At 33.6% G+C, this 23,705-nt stretch overlaps 1 protein-coding gene across 4 annotated transcripts in view; it reads left to right on the forward strand.

Annotated features, from left to right (window-relative positions):
- GABRA2 (gamma-aminobutyric acid (GABA) A receptor, alpha 2) overlaps positions 1–23,705 on the forward strand; it is a 146,270-nt gene that overhangs the window by 58,296 nt on the left and 64,269 nt on the right. For 2 of the 4 annotated variants that reach the window (XM_011975312.1, XM_011975309.1), the window contains exons 4-5: positions 849–916; positions 22,307–22,527. In XM_011975312.1, the coding sequence (XP_011830702.1) occupies positions 849–916; positions 22,307–22,527 (289 nt within the window). The remainder of the gene's footprint in view (positions 1–848; positions 917–22,306; positions 22,528–23,705) is intronic. The other 2 variants (XM_011975310.1, XM_011975313.1) reach the window with 1 other exon arrangement.

A 23,705-nucleotide genomic window follows, 5' to 3' on the forward strand; every position in this document is an offset into this window, starting at 1 on the left:
AAATCTGACAGCTAATGAATAAGACATTTCGCTCATGATGATAAACATTAATGATATGTTTTTTTTTTCTACTACAAGAGCAGTGAAAAGATTTTTGTTTTTCGATCTTTTCTTTGACCTTTTCCCCATCACCATTTGGCTTATTTAAAATTTTGATCTAAATTAACTAGTTAATAGAGCACTCCAGTTAATTGTATTACAGTTATGATGTTACATAATTTTAGAATCCAATTTAGTTCAGTCTTAGCATTGCAGACATTCTTAAATACATTTAAAAGCAAGCTTGTTTGAAAGTAATCTGTTATTTTTTTAATTTTTATGTCACTGAATGATAAAGCTTTTTATATTAATTGGAATTATGTTTATTTATAATTACCAAGCTGTTTTGTGCTGTATGGAGAAGATGTACTGATTTACAATCTGTAAATTGAATCTTTACCATCATGAGATACTGAAATATTTAGTTGAAACATCAAATTTAGGATTATATCAAACAATACCATACTTTATTTTTAGTACTGTAATATATTTATTATAAACTGTTTCACTTATGATGTTTCCTAAGAAACTATTCATTTTGAGCAATATAAATGAGGATGTGCTAATCAGGTATGGTTTCCAAGTAAGAAAGTCATAATACTTATATACATTTTGCACTTAGGATGGTGAAAACCAGTGAAATAACTGAGCATTATAGTCATTATGGTTGCAAAAGTTGACAAGAAAGTAAAACCCAGTAACCCCAAATTTATGATACAGCTTTCAAACCATACCGTGTACTCAAACCCTTCTCTCTCCTGTGGCTCTTATTATATAATATCTATATTCAATCTCTTTTCTCATATCAGACAGTATTACTGAAGTCTTCACTAACATCTACGTGACCAGTTTTGGCCCTGTCTCAGATACAGATATGGTGAGTTTTTCATTAAATAGTATTTTTATTTCACATAATGGGGAGTGGGGGTAATTTCAAATAAAGTAGCATTTTTAGTGTTACAGAATTATGTATATGTCTCATATCTATTTAGTCTACCCAAATACATGGATAGTTAAAGATGTTTGGATCTGTGGTTTCCATTTCCAACTTCAGTGTTTGGATTAGTCCCGTGTATTTTATATCATTTTCAAAACATGTCTACCTAACTACAGTGTGATAAACAATTATTTAAATAAAATTAATTGTATTAAGCAGAAAAATTTTCTAGGAGGATTAAGGCAGAATTGTGAACTTCCATAAGGAAAGTGAATATAGTTTCATAGATAAAGACTTCTTACAGAATGAAGTCATGGTCAGTGTTGCACATTTAAAAACAACAACAACAACAACAAAACCCTCTGGTATTGAGCAAAGTGATTGCCTCGTTATGCTATCTACATACATACCATACATATAATCTGCACACATAGTGGGTATACATAAATCAACCTAAAAAATTAGAATGTTGGTACTCTTGGATTCTATGGAACTGGTGTTATTTTGTTTTTTCTTTAAAATGAGACAAGCCTGGTGTGGTGGCTCACAACTGTAATTGCAGCACTTTGGAAGGCCGAGGTGGGAGGACTGCTTGATCCCAGGAGTTTGAAATTAGCTTGAGCAACATAGAGAAACCCCATGTCTACCAAAAAATATAAAAAATAGCAGGGTGTGATGGCACATGCCTATGGTCAGAAGGCTGATGTGGGAGGATCGCTTGAGCCCAGGAGGTCGAAGTTGCAGTGAGCTGTGATCGTGCCACTGCATGACAGAATGAGACCCTGTCTCCAATCAATTAAAATACAATAAGATAAGATAGGTAAGCGAGGAAAATTGGTTTGATGTGTTAGGTACTGATGGGCTAGAATCACCAAAGATGAATTATTGATGAGGCATTAAAAATTTAATGATAAGTCCTTCACTTTTACTGCTAACTATAGTGCTCTGCAATAGACATTTTTGATGAAAGAGTTTTTCATTCATAATAACTTGTCAGATTCCAGCAGGTCAACTGACATTTGCTTTACTTTATATTCCCTTGATGTGCATGTCTCTTGTCCTCTGCTACCTCCCTGCCAAATCTGTGGCTCATTCACCCCTCAGGCATCCTTCTATCTAGGACTTCATGATTCTTTAGACATTCATCTTCCTTATGACCCAGACACCGAGAAGCCCTTGTCCCTTTTTGCCCAGTATTCCCCACTGTGTCATTTCTCCTCAAATTCTTCCCTTTCTCTGATAACTCAGGGGGAAAATTGACAAGTTTGGACATTTTCTACCTGGATAAACTAACGAAACAAAAAGTATTCCATTTTTGCAAGCTTTCATAAACATTACCAGCTAATTTATCAGGAGCTCCCTAGGTTTCCATTAGGGAACCTAAATTTCACTTTTATGGGAAAAAATATGCTGTTTATTCCATCAGAGCCACATCTCTGACCTCAGAGACCTTTTCTTATATTGACCTGGGTGGCTGAACATGTTGAGGGGTGATCTCCACCTTTGGGGAGGTGGTTGATACTAAATGTTGGCAGTCCATTAAAATTCTTTAAAATGGGAATGTCATGATTTAAGTGCTTTTATTTTTCTCCTTCAATTCTGGGTCTTAGGTACGATTCTGGTACAAGAGGAAAAATCCTATTCTTCAGTATAACCCTCCTTTTCCCCTTGCATTATTGTATATTTTGACCTGAAATATTAATCTGCCTCTTTCCATGGGTCAATTTAAGTGGACATATCCTTATAATGATGACAAAGACTATTTATTTTTAGTAAGAGTGTGCATTCCAAATGTTATTGTTTGGCTATAAATATAATTTTGTCCTAGTAAATACTCTTTGTCTTAGTGCAGATTGTCTTAAATGTTCCCAAATATTAGAGAGACACAGTGCAAATAAATACCTAACTTCTATCAAAAATTAAGTAGAGTCAGAATTTTGTTAACTACTACATTGAGAAATTAGCATATTATATAAATTGTGACTCTTATATCTGGTTAATTTGTGTCTTATTATCAGCCAAAGCAGAAAGACAAATGATATGACTCCCAAATATCAGTACATTTTCAATATTGTAGATTTTTTTCATGTTGTAAATTTCAGTAGTAGCAGTTACTGCATTGAAATTTTAGCTTTATTTTTTTGCAAAGTGAATTATTTTAGCTAAAACATCTCCCTCTATATATATATATGTATATACATATATACATACATACATGCAAACATGTATGTTTCTAGCAAGACATGTTTGATATTTGGGGATTTTACACAAACTCACATCATACTTGTATGCCAAAATATACAGAGTCATTTGTTTTCCAGTGGCGATAATGAATTAGATTAATTCTCTACCTCTCCTTGTTGTGACTATTCTTTGGATCGCTAACATATTTAGAAAATTGGTAGTTGATGTTAGGTATATAGTCATTAGCAATGGAACATATTTAGTTCCTTTATGTCTGAAATGAACTAAAAGCAGTTGTGTTTCATCAGTAAATTGAACCCGAGAACTTTAAAATTTTTTAGCAGACTCAAGATATGCTTTCTTGTTTGGGGGGATTCTACCACAAGTTATAATAAACATTAAAATATACTCACACTACCAATATAGGTTGCATTGAGTGGAATTTCAGTTGATAACATTTAAATAAAAAATCACTTACTTTGATTTTTTAGTTTTCTTTTTATATTTCAGAATACATGTGTGTGTAAGTGTGTGTATGCACACCCAAATATAGATGTATTCTCAAAAATGGAATGCATATTCAGCATCTTAGTACGTTTTTGAAAATCTTGAAGGCCCTAGACATTTTCTCTAGTGATACATTTCCCTTAATGCATCTAGCCTAAAAAATTTCTAAGAAATTGCTCTGCTCTTGTCAGATTTCCTACTTTATTTCTGTCTTTATTTACCTCATTTAGTCGGGCTTGCCAACAGTTGTTTTAGAGGAAGTCTAGTTAATCACAAACCTACCAAATGGGAGCATACTATGTAAACACAGTCCAGTCATAGAACATCATAGGGAAAATCTGATATAAAGAATTATTAACTAATAAAAGACAGTTAAATTCGTTTTAAAACATGGATAAAAGAAGATTCCAAGCAATACAGAATTAACAAATGCAGACAGAACATCTACTTCTAGGGTTGCAGTGTCACCACTTCCAGAATCAGGAAGAAACTGAGGACTTGAAAGAGCACCCTTTCCCCCTAAGATCTGTGAATTCTGACCTCACTGGAGGGGTGCTGCTGCTACAGGAACATGCAGCTACTGGTGGTGAAGAAACATGTGATGGTATATGCTGAAGCTGGTCTACAGAAATATGCTGCATGGGCTGAAAACTCACAGCATGTCAGTCCTTTGAAGCTGTGCCAAAAAAATGACAATGCACGTGACCCAGAAAGAGACCAAGAAAGAAAAGCGCCCTTCTCTTTTGACTACATTGGAGTGTCCCTCCAGCACCCTCTATTGACAAAGCCTGACATTGTGTGAGCTGGCAGAGGAGCAGTATTTATAGGATCCACCAGGTATCACAAAGGAAATGAAAGAAGGGTGGATTTGGAGTTGAGAGGCAATACACAGATAGCTGAAATATGAATAATGTGTAATACAGGGAAGATGTTAATTGAGGACCAGGAGATAGTTTGATCACTCAACAGGTATTATTGATATTTGTCCAAATCTAGAGAAGAAAGATGCAGCTGGGAAAAATTAAAGTTGAATAACCTATAGACACAAGTAACAGAGACACATACAAATACATCTTTTTACTCACATTGTAAGTCTATTAGGGAAGATGGTGCTCAACTAAAAAAATATATATACATTTTATGGAGAGAAACAATTTGGTCTTCATGATGAGCAAAATGAATGATTTCCATGTTGATATTATTTTTACTGGAAATCAAGATAAGTAAGGAGGCAAAGTTTGAATTTATGTTTAGTATGGATGGAGCAATAGCTTGAGCAATGAGACGTGGCTGTGACACTCTAAATAAAAAAGAATGTTATGATGGGAAGGGAAAACGTAGACATAGTATTACCTACAAGTCAAAGTGGATGTGGAGCTATCTAATGAATATCTTACATAAACAATTTGTTAATGAAGAACAAAAGTAAAGAACAAATTTAGTTTTACTTTTAGTAGCTTAGCATATACACTTTTATTTCTAATCAGTGAGCGTAGTCAGTAGCAAAACCTAAATTCCTAATTTCTTTTATTCAGGTCAGTGATGTAGATTTGTTATGACATTAGCCTGAGAGAAAAAAAGCAGCATAGCAAAAAGAATTAAGAACCAAAAAAATATGCAGACACACACACACACACACACACACACACACACTGCTTTCTTGGAATCATTAACTAGTGTAATTGTCCCAAAAATGTTGTAGATCTAAATTATAATTAAAGATTATACTTACAGTTTCTGCAACCAAGTTAAAAATATTTTATTTCAATATTTTGAAATTCATAAGGAGGTAATTAATTTTTGAAATGTACTAGTAGTTGGCAATTGACCAAGGTTGTAGTAGGCATTTTAGCACTTTCTAATGTACTGTACTGTTTTTTTCCCTTTTTCCTTAGTTTCTATTGGATGTCTTTTCTTATATTAGTAAACATTTTCACTGTGTGTGCATATTCTTATGGTATAAGTGTTATGATTACCAATTATTTAACCTAAACCTAGACTAAGAACCTCAGTTCAAATGGTTGTCTATTGTGAAGTGTTAGGGTTAGAGCTTGGACAATGAAAACTTTGAAGTAATCTTGAGATACTTGATACAGTTTACCATTAGGCTAAGAAGCAGGCAGTGTGGTAAATATGACCTTGGTTTATTGATTATGTTGATTTTTCCAGATAATACTTTTCTTCTCTATAAAAACACAGAGTGCATTATCTCTTAGAATCTCCAGAAGGTACTGGGATATTATATAGTTCAGTAGTTAACATCAAGGAAGTTTAGAGAGTTGTGAGATTTAATATCTGGTCAAAATTGACACTGAACTTAATCTGTTAACTCTTTATCAGAGGTTGTCATTTGTAAATGTAGTTCATTAAGAAAACCTGTGATGAACATGGCAAACCTTTTGTATCAAAAGTAAATTAATAATGTTTACTCCCTTTAAAGTCAGCATGTAGAAGCTGGTTGCTGTAAGGTTATTGACATTTTGGAAAGTTAGAAAATAGACACTGGAAACATTCATTCATTCATCAAATATTTTTCAGCACCCTCCTAGAATTTATAATAATATTCCCCAAAATGTGATTTACAGGTACTTGGATTGTAACCATCTGAATTATTTTTAAAAATAGTTGTTTCCTGGGATCTTCCTATGATCTATAGACTAACATTTACTATTTGTAGAACATGAAAGTCTGTATTTTAACATGATAAGGTATTCGACTTTATGCTAAAGGAAGCACGAATCTATTATAAGACTGATGAAGAGGTGGAGGAAGGTAGAGGGTATGTGGAAGAGTAAGAGTTCTATGGTTCAATAATTTATATTAAAGGATTGGGAAAAGGAAGACTTGTTAGAAAGCTGTTTTATTACAGGCAAGAGATTAATGTGAATTGGCCCAGGGCAGTGGAACTGAAGATGGAGAGCATTGAAAAGAATCAAAAGTTCTTTGTGGGGTAGAAGTGTTGATCTGTTGGATGAAGGGGTGGAAGAAGTATAGAATGACATCTTGAGGAACTGGGATATGGAACACAGTAGGAGAAGTTTTGTTTGTTTTTGTTTTGTTGCTGGGGATGAACATTTATGTTTTACACATGTTGAGTTTGAAACTTTAATTGGAGATGTCTAGGTAACAGGCATAGATCTGGAGCCCAACAGAGAAACTTGGAGTATAGATAACTTGGGGGCCATATAATGGTGGTTGAAACCATAGACATACATAAAATTTTACAAGGAAAGAGATTAGAGTGAAGTAGCCATCTTACTTTCACAGAAACTCTAGAACACCAATATTTAAAGGGCAGAAAGTGGACAAAAAATGGAAGAGGAGACTGAGAAGGAGCAACTGTGGGTATCTGTCAAAATGAAGAGTGGTCCCATTTTCTGAGCTAGGCTGTGCTTTCATCCAAAAAAAAAAAAAAAAAAAAAAAAGGCAGAGACCACTGTCTTATTCCTTATCAGATGCAGTGCTGTGCTCTCGTCAGATGTCTGTGCTACAGCCCTCTGCCGAAATGGGATTCTGTAGAGTTAAGGTGAGATGGCTTATTTGGTAACTGGGTAACTGTATGAACCCATGTATTTTGTGTACAGTAAAACATCACCTAAGGGGTGGGGAAACAGTTCCAGAAGGGCACAGGTAAAAGTAGTTTGACTCCATTCATTACCTTTCTTGGAGAAGGAGGGTTGTAGGAACTTAGTGCATCCAGTCATAGCTCTCTTGGTTTTCTAAGGTCACAAAGTAGTATTCCCTACCATTCTCCCTATTCTTTTGTAAAAACTAAATAAGAGTTATTCCTATCAAACTATCAATATCATTTTTAACATAATTAGAAAACAAATTCAAATATTTCAAAATTCACAGGGAGCCAAAGAAAGAGTCTGAATAGCCAAAGCAAACCTAAGCAAAAGAACAAAGCTGGAGCATCACATTACCCAGATTCAAACTATCCTACAAGGCTACAGTAACCAAAACAGCATGGTACTGGTACAAAAACATGTAGATCAATGGAACAGTCTAAAGAACCCAGAAATAAAGCCACACACTTACAGCTAGCTGATCTTTGACAAAGTCAATAAAAACAAGCAATGGGGAAAGGACTCCTTATTCAATAAATGGTGCTAGGATAACTGGCTAACCATATGCAGAAGATTCAAACTGGACCCTTCTTTTCACAATATACAAAAATCGACTCAAGATGGATTAAAGACTTAAATGTAAGACTCAAAACTGTAAGAATCCTAGAAGAAAACTTAGGAAATGCCATTCTGAACCTAGGCCTTGACAACAATTTCATGTTGTAGTCCCTAAAAGCAATTATAACAAAAACAAAAATAGACGACTGGGACCTAACTAAACTAAAAAGCTTCTTCATGGGAAAAGGCACTATTAACAGAGAAAACAGACAACCTACAGAATAGGAGAAATTATTTTTGAACTATACATCCGACAAAGGTCTAATATCCAGAACTATAAAGAACTTAAGTGAAAAACAAACATTCCCATTAAAAAATGGAAAAAGGGCATGAAAGGACATTTCTTAAAATGACACACATGTAGGCAACAAGCATATGAAAAATGTTCAGCATCATTAATCATTAGAGAAATGCAAATCAAAACCACAATGAGGGACCATCTCACCTCAGTCAGATGGCAATTATAAAAAGTAAAAATAATAACATGTTGGCAGAGTTGCGGAGAAAAGGGAGTGCTTATACACTGCTGGTGGGAATGTAAATTAGGTTAGTTGCTGTGGAAAGCAGTTTGGAGATTTCAGAAAGAACTTAAAGCAGAACTACTATATGACCCAGCAAGCTAATTACTATATACTATATGCTTATTACTATATACTATATGCTTATTACTATTCTACTTTTTAGCAGAATATCAGTTGTTCTACCAAAAAGACATATGCACTTGTATGTTCATTGCAGCACTATTCACAATAGCAAATACATGGAATCAACCTAGATACTCATCAGTGGTGGACTGCATAAAGAAAATGTGGTCTATATACACCTTGGAAAACTATGCAGCCATAAAAAATAATGAAATTATGTCCTTTGCAGTAACATGGATGCAGCTGGAGGTCATTTTCCTAAACAAATTAATAGAGGAACAGAAAACCAAATATGATATGTTTTCACTTGTAAGTGGGAGCTAAACATCAAGTACACGTACACACAAAGATAGGAACAATGGACACTGAAGCTTATTTGAGGGAGAGGGAGGGGGAGGGTTGAAAAACTACCTATGGATACTATGCTCACTACCCGGGTGGCAAAATAATTTGTACATCATACGACAGCAACATGCAAGCTAGTCGTGTAACAAACCTGCACAGATACCCTCTGAACCAAAAATAAATGTTGACAAAAGAAAAAAATAATATTAACTGTGATTTCTGAACATGAAGTGATTTTTTTAAGTAAAAATTTCAGGGGTTGCGTGTTTTTTGTCCTAGGTTTCAAGTTTCGAGACTGTCTTTGGGAAAGCCACAAAGAACTTGTATGCCTAGATTAAGAATAATAAATATTATCTATTGGTCCTACTACCGTATATTTTCTAGGGGATATCAGTACATGTAGATAGCTGACAGGCATCGAAGGTCTCACATCCCATGATGAGGATTTTAGCAATGATTTCTCAGAGTACCAGGAAAATGTGACTTTAAGAATACCAGTACAAGAGAGCATTACAAAAGTAGGGAGCAAACATTGTATCATCTATTGTGGTAAAACCAAGAAAAGGTTTTTAAATATGTCATTAGATTAAAAACAGAAGTATTTGCTGATTGTGGTAAAAGCAACCAGATTGCGGTGGGTGGATGCAAGTGGGAGGTGAGGAAATGGAGAAAGAGTGGAGGTAACATTTTTAAGCAGCGTGGTTGAAGAGAGGAGGCAAGACGGAGGGCAGTAGCTGTACGGCATTATGACTATCAGTGAGGCTTTTATTTTTAAAGATGGCATTGAACTTCTCACTGTTCCCTGAACATGTCATTATATTTAACAACTCTCTGGCCGTGCACATGTTTTTTCCTGTTCTTGTTATGCTTACCTCCTCCTTTGCCAACTGGAGGTATTTTATTTAGTCAAAACTAAGTTCAAATTTCATCTGTTTTCTGATTTCTTTCTAGGTTATTCCAAGTCGTCAGTCCTCTTTATCCCTGTGCTCCACCACATGGCGTTCATAGTATTTTTTAAATGACATTGTACATGGGCTTATGAAAATCTTCCTGACTTTTTTTATTTTTATTTTTTTATGGCAGTCTGAGATACTAGAAGGCATAACTTGTGTCTGTACATTTCAACAAGATTTCCTAAGTATACACTCAGTGCTTCTCACCATGGTAGGAACTGAAATATGTAAGTGTAGCCCTCAAATTGCTCACAGGATATTGGAGGACAGCTAAGGAAAATAGTTCATTTTACAACGGTACAATAATGCTTTCATTAAAGTATTTATGGATTAATGTCTTATCAGAGGGGATGTGGGTGGTAGATATAGAGTTTGGTACGGATCTTAGGGAAAAAAAGATAGCTAAGAAGAACACATAAGGATTGACTAGCTACACAGTGGAAAAGAGTGTTTTAGCACAAATTGAAAGAGCTTGTTGAGTTTAGTAAAATGTGAAAGTTCAGTATAACTGGAGCCTAGAATGCTCTTAGGAATTTTGGGAGAGATGAGGCTAGAAAAGTATTTCGAGCCAGACCATAAAGGCCGTAAAGACTAAGAAGATCATAATCACCCCCCAAGAAGTTATAGAGATATGCCCAAATGATACTTTAAAACATGATGCTTTCCGTTACCAGACAACTTATAATTGCATGGCTTTTTTGGTATGTGTTGACCTTCTTTAAAATATCGCTGTTATACTATATACGTTCTGTAAAAGGTAACTATTAATATTTTAAAATAACAATTATAGTTAAAATGCAACTATTCTATAAAATGTAACTATTTATATAATTATAAAGTATATTGGTGATTAGTTTAATATAGTTACCTAGATGCACACATGCAAACACACAAACGAAAGTAACTGGACACCTGTGAATTTAAGGATTAGCTTGTTGTTTGCAGATTGCTGCCATAAGACATCTGAGAACTTTTCTGCCATCTGCCTCTGCTAATGATGCCTTTCTTCTTATGTTTCATCAGAAATCTTATGGCTCAGTATCCTTCATACTACATTAAATTTACAACGACTCTCCTTATTCATTTATTCATAGGCAAAGTATTGTTTATTTCCTATATTCCAAGTAGTTGTTTAGATGCTGGTGACACAGCATTGAAGAAGGTGGTCACGAGGTCACGATCCTTGTTCTCAGTGTGGAATGAAAGTTGTCTAGATGTAGGGAGAGGATAGAGAAGACTGAACAACAGAGGTTAGTGAGTTTGCATAGTAAAATGCAGCATGATAAATCAGAGGCCTGACACGTACTTATGTCATAATTGTGGCAGCATAGAGGGGTACGTGTGTTGGGGTGTGGGTGTGTGGATGTGGTGGGGGATTATTGTAGGCAAGGCTAGAGGGGTAGAGAGGAAGAGATCGTGCAGGGCCTTGGAGGCTGTGAGAGTGTTTGTACTTCATCCTAAGGGCTTTAGAGATTCAGGAGACTGAAATCAGCAAGATTTTATTCTTTCAAATTCCCTTCCTCACATTACGGCAATGCTTCAATGCATACTATAGCTTAACGAGTCCAGTCCAAACTAATTTCAGCATCAGTCTCTTAGGCCATCTAGATGTTCTCTCCTTTTCCATGCGTTTTTCACAGGTAAGGGATGTACTGTGGGGACAGGCCAAGATCCACTCTTCCTCTTCTTTTTCTGTGTTTTTCAAAGTTGTTGCAAGGGTAAAGAAGAGTAGTAAAAGGTGAATATACCTTTTTACTGAACTGGTTCTATTGTAGTTCTCTGTTAGCAATATATGCTATTTGTATGGTTGGTAGATGAATACTGGGTCTCCCATGGAACATACTTGTGCTATCTTCTCAGTGACCTCCTTATTGCAGTCACCAAAAACACAGGTGGCTTCTTCTCCAGTGGCATTCTCTGTGGTATCCTGTGTGGCCCCCACCTCTGGAACTTTATGACCTTTAATTACTGGGTGTCTCTACCTTGTCTGGCCACCCTTTTGTTGAGTATGGGGAGAGGGAGAAGGATCTTTGGAAGATGATTTATGCCAGAATATCTTCCTTGGTGTCCAAACCATTTTCTGAGAACTTTGCAAATGTTATCTCACTTAATCCTTACAAGAGTCCTAGGAAGTAAGTTCTATTTTTCTTACCATTTTACAGATAAGTCAACTGATATAAAGAAAGGCTAGCCAACCTGCTTAAAGTCAGGTACCCTGATCTATCTGACTTGAGAACTCGTGCTTTTAACATTTCTTCTTACTTAATATGTATCACTATTATTATTTGATATTGTGTTTCAGTTAGTTTTAATTGTGCAAAGAAGATTTTTTATTATGCACATTTAAGATGTACAACATTATATTTCAATGCACTTATAATAGTAAGTGGCTACTACAGTCAAGTAAAATTAACATATCTATCCTCTTGCATAGTTTCCTTTTTTTTTTTTTTAACAGTAAGAGCACTTACATTTCCAGTATACAATAATTATAGTCCTTATGTTTTACCTTAGATCTGTAGACATTCGTCCTATGTATCTAAGCTTTATACCCTTTGATTGACACCTCCCTATTTTTTTCCCTCTTCACATCCCACCCCAGTAACTGCTATCATTTTATTCTATGTATTCAACCAACCAACCTACCTTTCTCCCTTCCCTTTTTCCATGTATAAATGAGATCATGCACTATTTTCCATCTGTGTCTGACTTATCCTACTTAGTATAATGCCCTCCATGTTTATCTATATTGTTGCAAATGACGGGGTCTCCTTCTCTAAAACTGAATAGAATTTCATTGTACATGTATACCATATTTAAATAATTTATTCATACATTGACGGACACTTAGATTGTTTTTGTATATTGGGTATTGTGAATAATGCTACAATAAGCATGTGAATGCCAATATCTTTAAAGGTCATGATTTCATTTCTCTTGGATATATACCTAACAGAAAGATTTCTGGGCCATATAGCAATTCTACTTTTAACATTTTGAGGAATATCAATATTGTTTTTCCTAATGGATGCACCAATTTACATCCCCACCAACAGTGTACACAGATTCCCTTTTATCCACACCCTGGCCAACACTTGTTATCTCTTGTCTTTTTGATAATAACCATCCTAACAGGTGTGAGGTGATACTGATTTTAATTTGTAATTATTTGATGATTAGTGATGTTGAGCACCTCTTTATATAATTATTGACCATTTTTGTGTTTTTATTGGAGAACTGTTGATTCAGATTCTTTGCCCTTAGGTTGTTCTTTAACTATTGAGTTGTGTGAATTCCTTATGTATTTTGGATATTAAAGTCTTATCAAATTTGTAATCTGCAAGTATTTTCTCCCAATCCATAAGACTACCTTTATACTTTGTTGATTGTTTCCTTTGCTGTACAGAAGATTTCTACTTTGATGTATGCTCACTTGTTTACTTTTGCATTTGCTGCCTGAGCTTTTGGAGTGATGTTCAAAACACTCAGTGCCAAGATCAATGTCAAAGAGCCTATCTTCTCTTCTAGGAGTTTTATTAGTTTCAGGTCTTACATTTAGGTCTTTAGTCTGCCTTGAGTTGATTTTTGTGTATGGGATAAGATAGATGTCCAATTTAATTATAGTGCATATGGCTATTCAGTTTTTCCAACATCAGGCTTTGAAGAAAATACCCTTTTCAGAGATTCCAAAACTCCAGTCTCAGCCCTATAACTTAGTTCTTCCTGTAACTTCTCATAAGCCATGAGTAATGTCCATTTATTGATCTATGAAAGAAGAAAATTTTATTCTGACATTCTGCCTTCAAGTGTTGTTTTATGTATGGTATAATGAAAAGACCATGGTGTTTAGAAACACAGAATTTGAGACCAAATTTTTCCTCTCTGTCTTTTTTTTAAGTAAATATTGCTTTTAAAGTATTTTCCACTTGTGAAATTGGGATAATTTTGCATATGCAATAAAGTTGTTATGAATTTTAAATGACACATATTATATCAAAGTAGATCGCTGTCTACTATAACTATTAATCATATTGAATACCTTTATTAGATATATTTTAATTATTTTCTGTTAGAATATGAATCTTTAGTATCATTTTCTAATTTGTTAGTGAAATTTGCCTGGCCCCTGGTTCCAAAAAGAATGTCCAAACATCTTACCTCCACTATGTTTTGAATGTGCAGTAGCTATGTTGTTCTGCAACTGTAGTTTGTGTGAACTTCTTTACATAATAAGGCTTGTACTAATTGGGTTTATTGGCCCTTTGCTGATCTGTTCTTAAGATTCTCATTTTTCTTTGTAATTTTTTGCAATGCAAATACTGTGCTAAATTTGTTGTCTAGCCCCCTTTGAGTACCAACTGAAAGTATTTGAGCTTCATTATTCTTGCATATTCCAAGGGTGATATTTTTTACATTGTTTATAGATCTGTTTCATAGACTACATGTTCTTCATTGTAGAAGAAACACACTGATTGGAATTTACTCAAGGGAGACTAGCCTTTATTAGCCACAAGAGTATAATGTAATAAGTTTTACTATTTTTAAAAAATGTAGAAAATCAAAGTAAATGAGAAATCACTCCAGGAGCAGTCCTACAATTTAGTTGTGTTTTAGTGAGTGGATAAGATTCTTCGGGAATTGGCTGCAAGTATTGATTTATAATTAATGTAGTCAGGCAATAAACAATATGGTGCCTTCATTAAGTTAATGTGTCCTTAAAATCAAGTTTATATGATAAACTGTGCAATGGCTCATAGAGAGTGATTTCTTTGTTTCCAGGACAAATTATGAATATAATACTTAAGGAGTTTACTGTATAAATGGAGATTTTTAGTAGTGGCAAAAACATTTGACTGGAAACTGCATCTTTGTCTGGGTTCGGTCACTAACAAATTTGAAAACAGGAAATTCACTGAATTTTTCTATAATCCCATCTGTGAGAGTAGGAAATTTGATTAAATTTCCTGTAAGGAATTTTTGAAATCTTGGAGTGTACGGATTTTTCAACTCTTTAGTGTCACCCAACAGTCAGTCTCACTTCTGTGTATAAGCCATAGGATACATGCAAGCTGATCTATCCTTGTGGCTTTTGTTTGTTTCTTATTAAATTTGCACTTTAGTTGTATGTGTATTCTCCAATGCATTGTGTAATTCAGCCTTTAATTATTAATTTCTTTTAGAATCTCAGTTCATGGATCTAAGCCTTTAAGTTTGTGTGAAGGAGTTAGACCGTTTTTTATTTTTTTTTGGTAATTTTCTTATAAAACACAAGTCAAGTAATAACTCTGTTAGTATGTACTCATGAAAAATCTGAAGTTAATTTTAAATGCACTTTTCAAGAATATTCTTTTCAAATACTTAGAGTATGCATTTTATAAGCATTTAAGGGAATCACATGAAAATAATTTATTTGGAAATCTTGTTGTAGTTAGTGGCTATGCAATGAATATTATGTTATTGAAATGAATTCTTCCCCTGTCTTTTTAATCTAGAGAGCAAAACATACAAAAACTAGTTAATCAGCTATATTTATGTATATATCTATACATATATTTTACACTAATATATAAAAATATGAAATATGGACTAAAGTGAACTTTTAAAAATAAATATTTATTTTAAGGAGTAATTATATTTATCAAAGAAATACATTTATTTTTGTTCCCACTTAAAATTTTTATATTTCTAGTAATTAATATTTAAGTGCAGTTTATTGTTTTTAATATTTTTCTTAAATAAATTACGTTGTAGCAATTAAAAGATATGATTCTAAATTTATATCACATTAATACTTGCCTTTACAACTATTATAGATTCAACTTTAAGAAGTATGTCATTGGCTATTGGTTACTGAATTATGACGCTCATATTTAAAAATCCACCCATCAACTTTTGATATTTGTCCTTGCGTTCTGGATTTTTAGTTTTTAAAATGACTTATTACTTGCAATGGTCTGATGCTATCATTGACCAGTATTTTAAATTACAACATGTGCTTAAGTCGAAATTTATTGCTATAAACAGTGGGTGTAAACCCATATTTTAAATAGCCTCACTGATAATTATAAATATTTTTTGGAGTTTTTTTAGAGTTTATTTGTTTACTATTTTTTTAACCTGGCTCCTATAGAGCTCCTATTAGACAGAGTGTTGTATTTCTTTTTCTTGTTTTCCACTTTCGTTTGTATAATTATTACTTTCTTCCATGGTGTTTTATCAGTAGTCTTCTGAAGCCAATTGCCTATTTCCATTAGAGCTAATTTAATCAAAAGTAAGTATTGTAAATTCACCTTACTAGACACAATCACAGTACACTGATAACAAATGCATTCACTCCCCCATTTCCTGTTGCCCCTTCTCTTCCCATAGAATGCCTTATAAATATGACCATAATTTACTTATTTACATTCTTACTCTTAATAATGTTTATATAGTTCCATATATTATCTTTTATAAAAGTTTCATTTACTTTTTATATTTTAAGTGATACATAAAAATCGAGATTCTAGTATTTTCTTCCTGCACCCAAATGCATATACACACTTTACTTTGTAAGCCGTTGTCCTGAGCTGATTACCCTGCTTCCACTTAAAGGCTTGCTCTTTTCTTAAGTAAATACAGTTGATAATAGTTATATTTACTAAGTTATAACCAACCTGCCTCCCTGAGATTAGACTCATGTGACTTTCATTGAAATTTCAGATGACCTCAAACTCTTTTTTCATTCACCAACATCTTTTACTTTCCTCTCACAGAGGCCAGTGTGTTCGGTTGCAATGATGAAATACTGGCTCAAGTTCTTTACCCCTTCCTATAGCCACGTTTTCCCATCTCATGTTGTAGTGTCCTCTCACTGAGAGTTGGGGTTACCTACTATACCAATTATCCATCAATTTAACTATGTAAATTGCTTTAGCCAATGGGCTGTTAAAACATATCACACAAGCACTAGCTTGGAATGGGCTTGTGCATTGGAGTTTGTTCTTTTGTACTTCTGCCATTGTCAAGAGAAAGAAAAGCCGGGTTAGCCCAGTGGTTTGTGAGGCAGGACAAGAGACAGTTCTTGCTGCGCTGAGTTGCTCCAGCAGCCCTACACAGTGACAGCCTAGATCAGCCAATGGCCACCTAACGCAGAGACCTATTAACAAGCTCAGCTAAGGTCAACTGGAGCCCAGGTGAGAACAACCAACTTCCAGCTTCATGACTTCTAAACTAATAATAAATGGTTGTTATTTTAAGCTCCTGCATTTTCTTTGTGTGTGTGTGTGTGTGTGTGTTTTCTTTTTTTTTTTTTTTTTTAATACAACAATAGCTAACCTGTATTAGCTAGTCTCTAGGTTTTACTGATAAAACTAGATTTCCTTTACTGGCATTTAAATGCAGGAGCAGAGGAGAGAACTCTACTCTTTACTCACTTGTACCCTGTGTTCACTCCTCAACTCATTGCATTCTGCCTTCTACACTCTCTACTTCTAAGCCGTTATTACCTTTTAGTAATGTTTGATATTGTTGATTTCTATATACTTCTTACATTTACTTTTAGTTTGATACTTTTTTTCCTTATACTTTGTGTGTGCTTCAGTGTGTGTTCTTTTATTGTTTCTTTTAATTTTCTAGAGTTCTTCCTTTATTTTTCTTGGTTGATCCTGTAAAGTCCAATATGTTCTCTCTTCTATCCTTATAATTTTAATTCACTGCTAAAAACAATACAGCCTGGAAACATGTCCAATATTAGTAATCACAATAGGCATAAATGAACTGGATTATCATGAAAAGATGAAAATGGTCAGGTTCAACAACAAAAAAATCTCTTAAATGTTCAATGAATTGCAAAAAATTATTTTATAGTGTCTAATATCTTATTATAACTGCAGTAAAATCAAACATTAATGATGAAATATAAATGAAAGAAGCCAATACATTTGGAAATATAAAAACACAGTTAAAAATGTTTTCTATGTAAAGAAAAAGAAAAGCCATGATGGAAATTATAAAATAGCTTCAATTGGACAATAAACAGAATATTGTTAATTAAACCTTATATACAACTATTATAATAATGGCTTTGGAATTTAACTACAGATAGGTACATAATAAAAACAAAATAGAAATCAGAAACAGATCCATACCCATATGGATACTGTATATATTATAGAAATGCCATTGCATATGTATAGGGAAAAAAATGAACCAGTCAATAAATGATGCTGATAAAGCTAGTTTTCTATTATTAGAAAAAAAAGTTGGACCTTGATCTCATATCATATACAATATTACAAGATGGATTTAAGGCCTTCATGTAAAAGGCAGAACTTTCATATCCATTCAAGAAACATGGGAATATGTTTATGATATTTTGGATATCTTTAGTGTGATTCTTGTTAAGTTGTATATTCTTTAAGAAAGTGTTAGTATAGAAACTATATAAATAATTATCATAACTTTGTAAGAAAATGACAGACAACCTAAAAGGAAACTGAGTAGATTAAGTGAACAGACAATTTGTAGAGGAGAAAACTAGAATTTTTAACAAACATGAACATATATTATTTGTTACTAATTAACAGAGAAATCCACATGATTACACCATGACCCCTCTCACACTAATCATGTCTAAAATGAAATATTCTGTCTCTACCAAGTTGTACATAAAGAAGAACATTTATCTACTTCTAGTGAGAATGTAAATTTGCACACCACTTAGGATTTCAATTGAAAAACATCTTGTTATTTTGAAGATGCACATACATGAAATTCCAGTAATCTTACTTATAGATTTAGTCTAGGGCAGTGTCAGCATACTACAGCCTGTGGGGAAAAAAGGCTGTCAGCTGCCTATATTTGTAAACAGTTTTATTGGAACATAGCCATGCTCATTCATTTATGCAATCTATGGTTGCTTTCACATTGCAGTGGCAGAGTTGGATAGTTGTGATACTAACCATATGGCCCACAAATTCTAAAATGTTTATTGACTAACCCTTAATGGAAAAACTTTGCTGACCTCTTGTCTAGAGTTAACTCTTCTTATACCTTTGTATTACAAGTGTTGAACAAGAATATTTGTAGCGATATTGCTTGTGACAGTGACAAGTTAGAAATAAGAAAAAAAGGATAAGGAAAAATGACGATGATATTGTGAAGTTTGTCTTCCAATATAATGCTATAAAGCAGTGAAAATAAATCAGAGGGCTAGATATATTGCCATGAGTAAATCTCAGCAAAGTAGCTAAAAGATGCAAGTGTCAGAAAAATATAGAAGGCAATATGCAAGGTATGATATACATGTATATCAATGTTTATAATGTGACTCTCTCTCTCTCTATATATATATATATACATACACACACACACACACACTAAATGTGAAAGTACATGTATGGGAATGGTATACACTAAACTTAAGATACTTATTTCCTCGGGGGCAAGGGGACTGTGATTGAGAAGGAATAAACAGAAGAGGAAGGGCTTCAATAATATTTGTGATGACATTTCTGCTAGGTGATGGTTACAAGTTGTTTGTAATATTCTTTACACTCTTGTGTATGTCTGAGAAACAAAAAGAAAATAAGCACAAATGAAAGCCATGGTTCCTTTCTTGAGGATTTATAAACTGTTTGGGAGGCAGAGAAGCAAATGTATAATTGCAACAGATGATGTTGAAAGAATGAAGAGCCCTATAGAAATACAAAGAGAGCTGGCTATGTTTTTTTTGCAGGTGTTCAAGGGTCTGAGGCAGGTGAAGAACTTGCTCTATTTGAGGAATGGCAAGGAGTGGGGATTGTTGCAGTTGCCTAGAGCATAACATGAGTTTGCATGGTGAGGGTGGGAGAAAAGGACTCAAACTATGTTAGATAGATTGGCAGGGCACACCTTGGGACACTGTGAGCCCTCAAAGATGAATAATAATTCTGGAAAGAATTTTTAAGAAACTTAAATAATTCTACAAGTAAAAGCAAACAACCTCATTAAAAAGTGGGCAAAAGACATGAACAGACACTGCTCAAAAGAAGACATACAAGCAGCCAACAAACAGATGAAAAAATGCTTCACATCACCAATCATCAGAGAAACGGAAATCAAAACCACAATGAGATACTATCTTATATCAGTCATAATGGCCATTATTAAAATATTAGAAAAAACAAACAAACAAACAGATGCAGACTAAAGTGAATACTTACACACTGTTGTTGGGAATGTAAATTAGTTCAGCCACTGTTGAAAGCAGTCTGGAGATTTCTCAAAGAACTTGAAACAGACCCACCATGCAACCCAGCAATCCCATTACTGGTTATATATCTCAAAAGAAAATGAATCGTTTTACCAAAGAGACAGATGCATGCATATGTTCATTGCAGCACTATTCACGATAGCAAAGACATGGAATTAATTTAGATGCCCATCAGTGACAGATTGGATAAAGGAAATTTGGTTCATGTACATTATGGGATGTTAGGAAGCCTTAAAAGAGAACAAAATCATAGCTTTGCAGCAACATGGATGCAGCTGGAAGCCATTATACTAAGTAAATCGATGCAGTAACAGAAAACCAAATAAAGCGTGTTCTCACTTTAAGTGGGAGCTAAACGTTGGGTACTCATGGACATAAAGATGACAGCAATAGACACTGGGGACTAGAGCAGGGAGAGAGGGAGGAGGACAAGGGTTGGAAAATTAACTATTGGGTAATATGCTAACTCTCTGGATGACAGTGTCCCAAACTTCAGCATCACACAATATACTCATGAAACAAACCTGCACATATGCCCCCATATCTAAAATAAAAGTTGAAGTTATGAAAAACAGAAATAAATTAGTAAAATATGTCATTAAAAATGTAAAAAAAAAAATCACCTGCAACTTCCTGTTTGTAAACTTTAAGTATTTCCTGTGTGGTTGACCTCCAGGAAATGACTGTCATATCAACAGCTTCTGAAACAGATAAAACATACCCTCATCTTACAGAAATGAAATATAGAATTTGAAGTCTTATAAAAAGTTTTAAAATTCATTAATTTTGCCTGGAAAAGTAAGCAAGAATCATATGTAGTCACGTTAGGCTAGTATTTGAGGAATCCCAGCTAAAAAAAAAATACTACATGAAACTTAGAGTGCAAAGACTCATCTCTTTGTTCATTATTTTTTAATTTTAGAGTTCCATTTAATGTTTAGAGTTAAACATTAAAAAATATAACTAGATGATAGTGAGTGTGGATAAGGTTATGGAATATTCCTTTAAGGATTAACAGCCCAGAACCTCTGTTCATTTCCTACTCACATGCCATTACCTAGGATTTTCACTTGTTAGTATCATCACAGTTTCAAGTTTTGAGGGATCACTGGGATTCATGTATTTGATTCAGATTTGTACAAATGATTTTCTGTTTTATAAGTATATGGCCTTTTTAATCTGTTCTTTTCTGCAAACATTAATTTAGTAAAATTGGCATCACTGCATTGTTTATTTTCAAACATGTAATGACTATGGTTTTGTGCTCAAAGGACAGTTTCTGAACTTCCAATCTCAGGTGTGTAATTGAACATTTTAATTATTTATAGCATGTTTACACGAACATATATTGACAAAAAAATTAACATCCAGTGGATTGTAAATAGTATTTACAATGGTGCATTGTGTATCTCATTTAAAATGTATACATTACCTTAAGAAAGATAGGGTAAAGATAGAGACAGAGGTAAGGAGAGAGAGAGAGAAAGAGAGTTTCACCTAAGTTAAAATTTGGAGAAAAATAATAGAGGACCTGATCACTAGTGGGTCTGTAACAATATTTTAAAGTACATTTTAATATGAGGGAGTTTCCCTGCAAGATAGTCATAATTGAAGTATTCTAAAAACTTGTAAGGTGCTTGTATTACAACTAATTTCGTAAATAAACTTTATTGAAATTATCTCCTAAGACAGTCTTGCTAACATTATCATGTTCTCACCATTTTTTAGGATTAAAAAAAAAATATGATAATTTACAGTTTCTTTGGCAACAGGAGATGATGATTCATACAGATCTGACAATGTGCTTAAGTGTAGTGGGTTTTTTTTTTCTTTTTAATTTTAAAAAATGTTATTTATTTATTTATTTATTTATTTGCTACTGGGAAAGCTGCCTACTCATTTTTTCTTGAAATAGGCTATTAAAATAAATCAACCAGACCCTGCCCAAGCTTATCCCCTCTCCAAGAAGTTCTAAACTACAGGATGCAGTGGAGCAGTTTGACTGAGACCTTGTTCAACTAAAAGAGGCCAAAGTGATATTTTTTCTTTTCAGAGGATTATATAGCTAATAGTATACACAGACATACTTTATCCCATAGTATGTGGCAACATGTATTGATAAGACAAAGGAGTAATTTTTCTGATTAAAAATGTTTTTCTTTCAATATAGCTCGCTCTCTGTTTAAATTAATTAGAATATTATTTTGTTGGAATTTTGTAGTGTCTTGTGTGTACAACATTTATTAGTTTCAAAGAAATTATATTTTTTATTACAGGAATATACAATTGATGTTTTCTTTCGACAAAAATGGAAAGATGAACGTTTAAAATTTAAAGGTCCTATGAACATCCTTCGACTGAACAATTTAATGGCTAGCAAAATCTGGACTCCAGATACTTTTTTTCACAATGGGAAAAAATCAGTAGCTCATAATATGACAATGCCAAATAAGTTGCTTCGAATTCAGGATGATGGGACTCTACTGTATACAATGAGGTATGTTTTTAGATTTGATGTGATGCATTTATATACTAAGAAATTTTCGTGTATTAAACAACCAGTCAATCTAGCTGCCAGGTATTAGCAAAAGTTGAGTGTTTTCTACCAGATTATTGAAGTACCCATAATATGCTTTGCAAATGTTTTGATTTTAAAAAACTATATAAAATAGCATTTGTGAGTTTGAGTCTCATCTTAGTTCTTTAAATGTTAAGAATTGCCTTTATTATTATGAATTGATGTTTTGGTTATTCTTCACATGATGTTTTTATTAAGTACAGCTTTTGTAATATGACTTGAATTTTATTTGTATCAACATACAGTTTTAATATCTTATCAGATATCCCATCAAAATTTTTGTTATTTCAAAGTAAGACTTTATTTATTTATTTATTCATTTATTCATTTATTCATTTATTGAGATGGAGACTTGCTCTATCGCCCAAGCTGGAGTGCAGTGGTGCAATCTTGACCCACTTCAACCTCCGCTTCCCAGGTTGTAGCGATTCTCCTGTCTCAGCCTCCCAAATAGCTGATATTATAGGCATGTGTCACAACGCCATGCTAATTTTTGTATTTTTAGTAGAGACAGTGTTTCTCCATGTTAGCCAGACTGGCCCCGAATGCCTGGCCTTAAGTGATCCAACCACCTCGGCATCCCAAAGTGTTGGGATTACAGGTGTGAGCCTCCGTGCCCAGGCTAATTTAATATTTTAATTTTCCTTATGAAGTTACTCCAAAGAAAAAATAACTATTTTAAATTCAGAGAGAAAGCTTTATTTAATAAGGTTTACAAGTATATTGGATACCATAAACATGTACTAGATTGAACCATATGAAATTGCCATTTTGTAATTCAAAAAGTATCCTATAGCATTGTTTATATGATTTAAACTTTAATAAAATTTTCTTGCGGAATAGTTGTTGATCCTAAAACCTATTACATCTTAAGCATATTCATGAATTAATTTTGTAAAATAAGTTACTTGTATTATATAAGAAAAAAATCACAAATCTAGTAAGATTTTGTGGAATCTAAAGCTAAAATGTTTCATAAAAGATTTAAAACAGACATCTGATATCAGCGTTATATATAGACAGAAACATGTATTCCAGTTATTTGATGTGTTGTTATTTCATAAGTGCTAGATTTCGGTTATGAAAGTTATTTAAAA

This window comes from Mandrillus leucophaeus, unplaced genomic scaffold, assembly GCF_000951045.1.
Source record: "Mandrillus leucophaeus isolate KB7577 unplaced genomic scaffold, Mleu.le_1.0 Scaffold1530, whole genome shotgun sequence".
Classification (NCBI taxonomy): Eukaryota; Metazoa; Chordata; class Mammalia; order Primates; family Cercopithecidae; genus Mandrillus; species Mandrillus leucophaeus.